We start from the raw sequence: 10,166 nt of genomic DNA, 5'->3' as shown, positions 1-10,166 counted from the left end.
GAACAGGAGAATATGGAAAAATGAGCAGTTATTTACATATATTCCATAATATTTGTACATTTGGATCGTAACCTCCGATATTGAAAAACATTTTTAAAAAAATAATTTGTTAGGAGAATTTTCTACAGAGTCCAGTGCCATGTCAATGGCAGTGGCCTCCGCAGTGAAAATGGAGGCTTCACGATGGAGTCTCCTCTGGTGTGTATTGTTGGGAGATAGGGCTGCGGCGCCCACTTCATTGTCTTTTTTGGAGCCATCCGTGAAGATGAGCTCTGCACCGGGGTATTTATCTATTAGTTTTTTGTATTCTGCTTGAAAAGTTTTGGTATTTGTGCTTTCTTTGTTGTGTGTGGTCAGCTGTAAATCTACTTTTGCCTTGGTGAGGTGCCACGGAGGGAGGTCGGGGAAAAGAATTTGTTGGATGTCTTGTTTGGAAAAGTGTAAGTTTTTGAGGTCCTCAAGGATTCTGAGGCCGAAAGGTTTGATGAGTTTTTCGTTGTTTTGGAATTTGTTTCTGGTTTCTGGATTTGTTTGAAAAATGCTGTTGTGCGCTGGATTTTCCGGTGTTGAGCTCTGTTTAACTGCGTATTGTAGTGAGAGTTGTGTGCGTCTGAGTGAGAGTGGTGGTATGTTGGCCTCGGCCTGGAGGCTCTCCACCGGAGAAGTGCGGAAAGCCCCTAGAGCGAGGCGGAGTCCTTGGTTTTGTATTGGATCTAGTATTTTTAAGACGTGTGGTTTTGCCGATCCGTAGACTTGACAGCCGTAGTCAAGCCTGGACCGGACAAGGGAGATGTACAAGTGGAGAAGGTGTTTTGAGTCCCCGCCCCACTCCGGATTTGATAGAATTTTCAAAGCGTTTAACGCTTTCTGATAAACAGGATAGACAAAAAGAGATCTTATACAGCAAGGGAAAACCCAAGGAGAAATTACAGCCTTCAATACCACTTACAAGAGTCAATGGTCAAAGAACACCTGTTTGTAAAACAATCTTCAAGAAAACCACAGGCCTGACCCACTGGTTTATTTAAAGTGTCTTCTCCGAAAAAACAAACAAACAAGAGCCCCCCCCCCCCCCCCCCCCCCCAGAAGACATCACGCCCACCATGAGAGGGCCAAGGATGACAAGTTGTTCCATAAAGAGGAATTTTTTTACAAACTTTTGAAGATATCCTCCTGTCTACAGATGACAATCCAGAAAACGTCAGATCTGCATCAAGTATACATGGAGAACTTTGCAGAGAGGGTGAAAGCCCCATTGAGCTATCAAGTGTTCTGCCAAAAGTTCAAGAAAAACAATGTGGGTTTACTTTCAACCAAGAAAGACCAGTGCGACATTTGTACAAAGTTCAAATCTGGAAACCCCACAGAAACATAACACACAGCTCAAATATGAATATGAGGAAAGCTGCAGCTAGATCAGAGAAGGAGACGGACAGGGAGGCTGTGTGTGTCCTTTGTCTGGAGATCCAGTGCGTCCTTCTGGCCCCATCCCTAAAGACTTCCACCTTATATTATAAAACAAAACTGGCTGTACACAATCTTACGATTTAGGATCTTGCCACCAGAGACGCCAGATGATATGTCTGGTATGAAAGTGAAGTTGGTCTGGGCTTCAACAGTTTTCATCATGTCTGACTCACTAACTGATATTGCAAGTGACTGACTTCAACCACCTCATCATCTGCAGAGATTGGCGCAACTACTAAAACAGAAAGCCACCCTGGTGAGTGCAATGGCCTCGCTGGTCAAAGAGCTTGACATCACAGTTGAGCAGAAATTCTCCCCAAGGGCCATACCCAAATGGAAGTGGATTCAGTCCATGGCACTATTGACTGATCGCTAAAAAAGGCACTGATGTACATCCCAATGGACTACGTGAACATCATGCTCAAAGCCTGACGCATCCCCAGGCCCTATGAAGTTATGTACCTGGACCACAGCTTTTTCAAAGATTTCGCAAAGGTCGGAGAGCACTAAACAATCCGTCCAGGGAGAAAAGCAGGCGATTCTACTGTCACTGACTTGCAGGCATCAAAGTACACTCCAGTCTTTAAAATTCAGTATAATCTGAACTTTGATGATGGATGGAAGGCGCTGCAAGGACCAAGAAAGCTGAACACCATGTGTACGACGGTTACTGCTGGACCTCTCTGCAAAGACAGATTGAAGATAACTGCCAACCAGTATAAACATCTACTGGAGTTGGAGGCCGTCGTACCACGATGCTACCACAATTACCATGAAACTTTGCCTCAGTAAGAAGTTTTGAAAGCGATCAAGCCAAATTCGATTATTGTAGAGTCTTTCAAAACAATGGTAACTTTTCTCGTATTGCCTTGTTGTAGCCATAGGACACAGAGTTAGACAGACATGCTCTTCTATTGTCGAGAAAACTCAATAAAGTAGTAGTTGTCAAGCCACGCACCTTGAAGAAAGTTGGCGCATTCTTTGGTACTCACAAAGTCCTTTTGTATAATAATAATAATATTCACCCAAACCATTGCTGAGGTAGCAGAGCTTTCGTGTGGCTGTCTGCTTTCATTTCTTTCTTAGTATTACTTTTTTCCAGGCCTTTGAATGGCCACCCAGTGCCAATAATACCGTGTCAGACACGATCATAAATTCTAAAAGCCTACTGCTGCTGCTGCTACTACTGTTGTTTTTGTAGTTGTTGCTGTAGCTGCTCTCCCTTACCCTTCCAACCTCCTGTTCTTCTACTTTAAATGTAATTAATATACCCATTGCTGTGTTCTGCTTCTTCTACTTCTATTAAAGGTTCAACTTTGTGACTGCTGTTTTTGCCCGAATTGACTCCGTAGCACTGAAATGGCAGCAACTGATAGTATGTTGGTAGCAATAATATAGTCCTCCTCCTCTTCCTTCTTCTTCTTCTTCTTCTTACTCCTCCTCTTCCATCTTTTTTCTCCTTATCATCCCCTTCTCATCCTCTTCCTCCTCCTCTTCCTCCTCCTCCTCCTCCTCCTCCTCCTCCTCCTCCTCCTCCTCCTCCTCCTCCTCCTCCTCCTCCTCCTCCTCCTCCTCCTCCTCCTCCTCCTCCTCCTCCTCCTCCTCCTCCTTCTTCTTCCTTTTTCTTCTGCTTCTTCTTCTTTTTCTTTTCTTCTTCTTCTTCTTCTTCTTCTTCTTCTTCTTCTTCTTCTTCTTCTTTTTCTTCTTCTTCTTCTTCTTTTTCTTTTTCTTTTTCTTCTTCTTCTTCTTCTTCTTCTTCTTCTTCTTCTTCTTCTTCTTCTTCTTCTTCTTCTTCTTCTTCTACAAATGATCTTGACGATTGAAGCAAGTGATCAATTACGTTACCGTCAAGTGTGGCTTGGCTGCACTCAACCAAACTCAAGGCCAGCAGTGGCTTCCTGATAAAACCGGCCAACCCACAAAATTGAGGGTTGGTCGGTTTTATCCAGGAAAATTTTAGCGACATAACCGTCTAACCCACACAGTTTCATTAAAAGCAATTTTTAAAGGAAAAAAAGGTCTACAGATTTTCGGTAAAGTGTTTTTATAGGTGTTTAAAGCATTGATTTATCGTTAGACGCCTTTGTTTTGAAATAAAACAGTTTTTTCCTTCTCCTGTAAAATTTACCTCGCTGGGGTTAGTTGGTTTTATCACAAAGCCGACGATATATAGTCTCCTGAATCAATAATCCCTATCGCTTCATTGGTAGTGAAAGGAGCATCCAGCAGCTCTGCTGTTTCTTGTTTACGTAAAAAGTAGGTCAGGTCAGCGGGATTTGGCAGATCAAAGGGATACAATCACAATAAAGTTAAATGGTTTACCTAACACTGGGAGTCATTCCCCTTGAGATTCTATTAGCTTTTAGGTGCAAAAAAAAAATGGTACAAGTTGTCAGGTCCCGCGACCCGGCGCATCTTCAGAGTTTGTTGACCTCGCCGGGTCCCGGGACCCGGGACGTCATCAATGAGTTAATTCTGAGAGCATACTAGTTTTGTCTGCAGCTAATGACAAAAACAATACATGAAGCTGTACGATGTTGTGCACACCTACTTTTAACACACCACATTAAATTTGTCAAAATAAAACAAAACAAAAAGAATATCTTTGCATAAAAAAACCCCTGCAAACTCACAAGTATATAGTTCTTGACAAATCGTATGCCTTGTAAAATCTTGCAAAGATCACTCCTCTCGCAATATCCTTGAGCCCAAGAGTGACATTGGCTTTGCTGAAGTTTGTGTTTTCTTCATCACATCTGTTGGTCACAAGTGTTACTGTCATGTGGATGTCCATCCTGCGATTCTCAACAGGTAGCGCTGTCAGAGCAAGGAAAGCGCATTCAGCCATCAATCAAGTTCAACCAAAAATTTCATCGGAATCTTTCACACATATAACCTATTCTATTGTCAAAAGCAGATTTCAGAAACAAAGAAAACCACTTTCTTACATAAGACAAAAGGTTCGATTGAACTATAGAAGTAAGAGGAAGAAATAAAGCCAGCTCTACACTTGCACTATGGGGAGGAATGCTATCCATGCAATCCCAAAGACAGGAACACAAGTTCAAAATAACTGTCATGGCTACTTTGTCTATTCCCCTAGTCTCAGAAAACATTAACTGCCTTGGAACTTACTGGAATTGACATAGCACACAGGAGGAACAGAGTCTGGGTAGAAACCATCTGGGCAGACTTGACACTCTAAAGTTTCCAAACTCAACACCTGGCCTGATGAACAGTTGCCTGAGGACACATGACATGAAAACAATGAGAACTTATCCATGCCTCTTCTTCCTAATAGCATGTATGATTCCATCCAATCCTGCAAAGTAAAAAATGTCCTTCTGGCTTTCTATATCAGGAGCAAATTCACAATATTGAGGCATTGTATTCAGGTGTTTGCCAAAATAACTTAATTGAAAATACCGGCATTTTTCCGACAGTTTGGCTTTTAATAAAAAAAATTGATTAAGGGTATAAGAAATGTAAATTTTCAGTTTCCAAAGACTCTCAAACTAAGTAAGTCACCAAACTTTGGCGGTCATTTTCTCCCAAATTTTACCTCAGAAACCAGATTATCCCCACCTCATTCAATCCAAAGTATCTTGACTTCTATTGAAGACTGATAGGAAATTCTTTTCATGGAAAACAAGACAAATGAACAAATGATAAGTTGATACCAATAACTTGATATGCCCAAAAATTGGAGAGCGTCTGATTCCATCACGTCATGACACATTTGTACTATTTTCCCATACTGCCAATAAAAACCTAACTAGTAGATGGGAGAATATAGAAGTATAAATAGATGTACATGTATCTGGCAGTTGAGTCTGAACCAGCACTAATCATTCCATCCAGCCCTGCAGAGCAAAAAGTAACATGTCCTTCTGGATTCCTGTGTAAAGAGTAACAGAACATTTCTACTATTCTACCTTCTGGCCAGGAAAAAAACAAACTATGAGACAAGAGCACATAGAAGCATAAGTAGCAAAAATTTCCACTTACGGACACACATGTGTTGAGATACTGCTTCTGGTACCAGTGTTGTGGTTCCGTTAGGACACATATCACAGCCTGCATCCCTCTCACGGAACTCTCCATAGTCACATGGCACTGAGGAAACAGGCATTTAGCAAAGTCATAGCTTCCTCCTATATTTATGGCACATCCACACACATTTCACTTTTCATGGTTTTTTTGGTGCTTTTTTTTCTTGTGGAGGGGGGGGGGGGAGACATGGAAAAATCCATGTTTCATCAATATTGGGGTACAAATTGACTTCTTTTATCCGACAAATCAAGGGACAAGTAAGCCATTTCTCTTCAATCATTTTTTCACCACATATCCCATATATAACAAAACATGGGAAGAAGTAAGATGGAAAAGACAAGAACTGAAAATTAGCAAATGAAGGGAGAGACGCGTCATTTGAGTAAGGGGACATAAAAAGGACAGAAATACATACTAATGGTACGTTCAGATAACAACACTTTGTCGATACATGCGCTGACATGGATCAAGGGATGAACGGAACAACGGATCAAAGAACAAATGAGGTAACAGGTTTACTCTTTTCTATTCCTCTTTTACCTTCACATATGGGATGAGAGTCAGTAGCCACACACTTGGAACCTTCTGGACATTCATAACCCCAGTAGCATACATTGTGTAGTTCTGGAACGGAAAGATAGTTGACAGTTACTCTGTGCAACATAAATTGTCAACATTTTCATTTGCTACTCATACAATTACCATCAAGGATGAGCCTGGAAAACCTCAGCAAAACACAAATTCATCATTGTAATTTCTAAAACCACAAGATGAAATCTCTTTGTCTTTCACCTGTCTAAAGGACAACACAACAGACTTATTAGCATGGAAAAAGGCCTTACATGCCAAACTACTGGCTCTGTGGGCTGAGGATACAAAACAGGACAAAATCTCACTCTCTAACTACCCAAAAGTTTCATTTCAGTCCATTCTATAATATTTGTCTTCACAATAGTTTTGATTCAATCCAAGCTATGTTCATAACAAGCCCATTTCTTTCCAGCCTCATCAGTAACCTAGGTACTTACTCAATGCTCCCTGGTCCATCACGGCATCGTTTTCATCTTCATACATCTTCACAGACACAACCGAGTACACTGTGTCATCTACTGAGATAGAACCTGGCTGCTCCAGGAACAACTTGTAGATGTATTTCTCTAGCAGATGCTGCACCCAGTCAGAGTCTGTATCCACCCGAATGATGACCACAGTGCTCCCTGGTCTGTAGGAAGCCAATCACAAACAAAGTGCGTGTCATGCTCACAACAATGTTCTTCAATATTTGGAAAACATGAACAGCAAAACAGAAGCAGCCTATTTTTTTTCATCAACTCTCCTTCATTTACACAAATGTCAATTAGCAAAATATACACCCAGCACACCTTCACACCTACACCCAACACCTTGATATTACCATTCCCACTTTGTTCTTACCAAAAATTCTCCAGAGGAAGTGATACTCTCTCAAAACAAACATACTGGAGATCATTATTTGATATAAGAAAGGAACGTACCACCTCACTTAGCAAAATTACGCAACAAAACAAACTCCAGTCTAGATTCTCAGAGAGTCTCTTAACTCCTCAATGTGCCGAGAATCTTCTGTATCTTCCAGTCTCCTCCCTTTCCTCACCCAGTCTCTCATCTCCTGCTTCAATCTTCTTCTTGCACTTTTTCTTGCTCTCTATCTTTTCAAAGTGCCCTCCGACATTCATGCTTCTCATTACTGTGCTCACATTATACACACAAAAGTAAGGTAAAGTCCAGGTCTCTCCATTTCATTCCCTCAAACATTTGGATCCATCTATATTTATAGACTTACAGCACATGGACGACCGCAACGTGGTACTCCGAGTACAAAGATACAAGATGCTCCGAAATGTTGGCTCTCACAGCCACCTCTACAGCCCAGCTGTCACTGGCATCAAAGTCTTTGTCTATCTCAAACCTCAGGAACACTGTGAAACAAAGGTGGAAAACACCGGTCATGTCGGGACATCCAAGAGCAACAACATACTATGATGTCACATTCATTCAATTTTTCATTATCTTTGTTTGACATCCATAGCAATATAACATACGCAAAAAGAGAGTTTACATTTTTTTGTATTTCAGATGATATTGAACATCTTGAGCAGCACTGTTAATGAATAGACAAAACGTCATCACAAAAAAGATATCCTGCTTATTCTTAGCACATACACACCACAGTTAAAGACAAACAAGTTTGTAACGTCAGCTCCCAATACTCACATGAGGTTTTCCAAGCTGATGAGAAAGAGAAGGAACAAAACATACATCATTAAAGTAGATGAAAGTTCTCGGACATCTCAAACACAATCATGATTAATGCAACAAAAAAAACGAGCACATGGAGTCAATATTTGAACATTTTCACTCTCTCACTCGAAGGATACAACCACAGTATACCATCTAACCTATGTGAATGGCACTGTCAAACATTTACAACCACTCATAAATAGGACAAAATTGCCTGGCAACTTATTCTAAAACCTGAGATTTAAGAAACATTGCTTTAAATGAAATAATCAGCTGTATCTCCTTTCCACCCTTACATACTCAGGCTAATTAGTCTACTTTCATTGCACTGCCCATATCAGGTATCCTGGCTTTGATCCCCAATAAAAACAAAGCATGGTGCAGGTAAGCTGAAGGGACACTTTTCTAAATGACACTTTCTGCTGTCAAGTCTTCCACCACCATTTAAAACATGGCTACCTACAAGGGAAAAGCACAAACCTCCACTACAATTCCTGAACACGGTCTTCTCTGTACAGGTGAACTCTTTCCCACAATGACCTGGCACACCCACACTCTCCACGACATCACACCAACTGACCGCTGAGAAATAAAAATTTGTTACAAGCATTGATACTTCAACAACATTAAAAACATCCACAGTTCTACCCAACACACAAAAATGTTTTCATAATTACACCTAGAGAGAATGCAAGCTTGAGATGGAAGAAATCAAGCATATCTGTCACGGCGTCGTGGAATAAAGTGCTCCTCAGTGTTTGAGCGTATTATGGAGTTGTTGATATCATTTTCAAGCTTGTTTATTTGTCTTGCTTTTATTGGAAAAAATACCCAAGAGTTAAGCCATATTCTAAACAGGCACATTCACTGGCATTCCAGGAAGTATTACCATGGAAACAAATAAGTATTCCACTAGTGTCTACAACAACAGTCTGGCAGTATTCACATGAGAAGGGGACTGCCACAACACTCACCTTGCACTCCTCTCTGTCGATCCTCTGCTGTCCGGAAAAGGCCAAGTCTGCCTCTGAACAGGAATTCTCCAAACTGGCCATCCCAGGAGATATGAGCTCTTAGCATTCTTGATGCCACGGCTTCAAGCATAGTCTTGTTAAAGGAATTCTTAAATACGCCCATAGAATTCACCATGATGTAAGTCTCCCCAGTGTTTTCATCGTAATGATCGCTGCAAAAAGTCACAAAGTAAAACGCTGAAAATATGAACACTGAATTTTAAACTACAATATTTATGTAATGACACATGACTCGCAGAAACAAAGGGAAAGTCAAATTGAAAGCACACTGGTCTCCACATAACACCCCACGGCTAACCACTTGTGTTAGAAGTAAGATCTTAGCCAAATGCCATGTCAAGGAAACTAAAATAGGGTATGGTCTGTACTCAATTCTAAGTGGACGAACCTTTGAGCCCAAAGGACACAGCCTTATAACCTTTCTTATGATTCAAAAGCAGTGCTACAGTGTTGCCTGTTCAACCAAAATCAAATGCATTGTACACCCCGGAAACATTCTCCACAAGGGTACCAAAACTTACCTGATCTGATCTAGTTTTCCATAAAGATAGCCCAAATCTCCAAATTGATCTGCAGCCTGTAACAAAGAACAAATATTTTTTAACTAGGCGAGTGATGACATTATCTGGGATTTAAATCACATTGCCAAGAATAACATTTACCCCCTAAGACTATACATCTTTATTCCACACCCACCAGTCCTCCCGAATATTTCTAAAACCCCACTGCCCTAATATGTTTTCTCAAAACAAAAACTTTTACTTGGGCCTTTTTGTTTCCAAATGAAAGCTTCATCTAGCACCTCGAGATCCCTCAGTCATTCTCGGATCACTCATTGTATCTGCTCTATCACAGGTTAACACATTCTTCAATCAATCCAAAGTTTCACCTACCAGCTCGCCCATTCTTTCTCCAAGTTTGATGGCTGTGTCACTCCACTGATACCGGATATCACTGAAAGGTTTGTCCAGGACCACACTGAAGAACACCAGCCGCGCCTCGTAGTCTGTCACCAGAAGTCAGGGATACATCATTAGGCACTTCTATACCTCTACATTCAATACTAATTTCTTTTTAAATGAACACTCAATTCAACTATGAGATACAGTAACTTTTTAAAATCGAAAGTCTCAACCCCTAATAAGACACACTGTTGGTTAAATCCAAGACCCTGTAACAGGGTCCTGTTTACAGGACAACCAGCTTAGAGGAAATATTTTCCACAAAATTATTCTCATGTCCTCTTCAAATTTCCTCCAGCTAATGAGTTCAAATGCATATCCCTGGAAAGGTTGCATACAGTAGGTGACGTTAATCCTCACTGCAAGAACA

At 40.9% G+C, this 10,166-nt stretch overlaps 1 protein-coding gene across 1 annotated transcript in view; it reads right to left on the bottom strand.

Moving 5' to 3' along the window:
* The window catches only part of LOC101854936, a gene marked incomplete at both ends in the record, with an annotated part of 275,129 nt that overhangs the window by 171,604 nt on the left and 93,359 nt on the right, over positions 1 to 10,166 (bottom strand). The window contains 6 exon segments of the mRNA XM_013080473.1: positions 7,343 to 7,478; positions 7,774 to 7,788; positions 8,281 to 8,382; positions 8,775 to 8,986; positions 9,356 to 9,411; positions 9,728 to 9,840. Coding sequence (XP_012935927.1) covers positions 7,343 to 7,478; positions 7,774 to 7,788; positions 8,281 to 8,382; positions 8,775 to 8,986; positions 9,356 to 9,411; positions 9,728 to 9,840 — 634 coding nt within the window.

The sequence above is a fragment of the Aplysia californica genome, unplaced genomic scaffold, assembly GCF_000002075.1.
Source record: "Aplysia californica isolate F4 #8 unplaced genomic scaffold, AplCal3.0 scaffold00088, whole genome shotgun sequence".
Taxonomy (NCBI): Eukaryota; Metazoa; Mollusca; class Gastropoda; order Aplysiida; family Aplysiidae; genus Aplysia; species Aplysia californica.
Note: the sequence above shows the minus strand (reverse complement) of the source record. Positions and strands in the feature narration are given on the sequence as shown.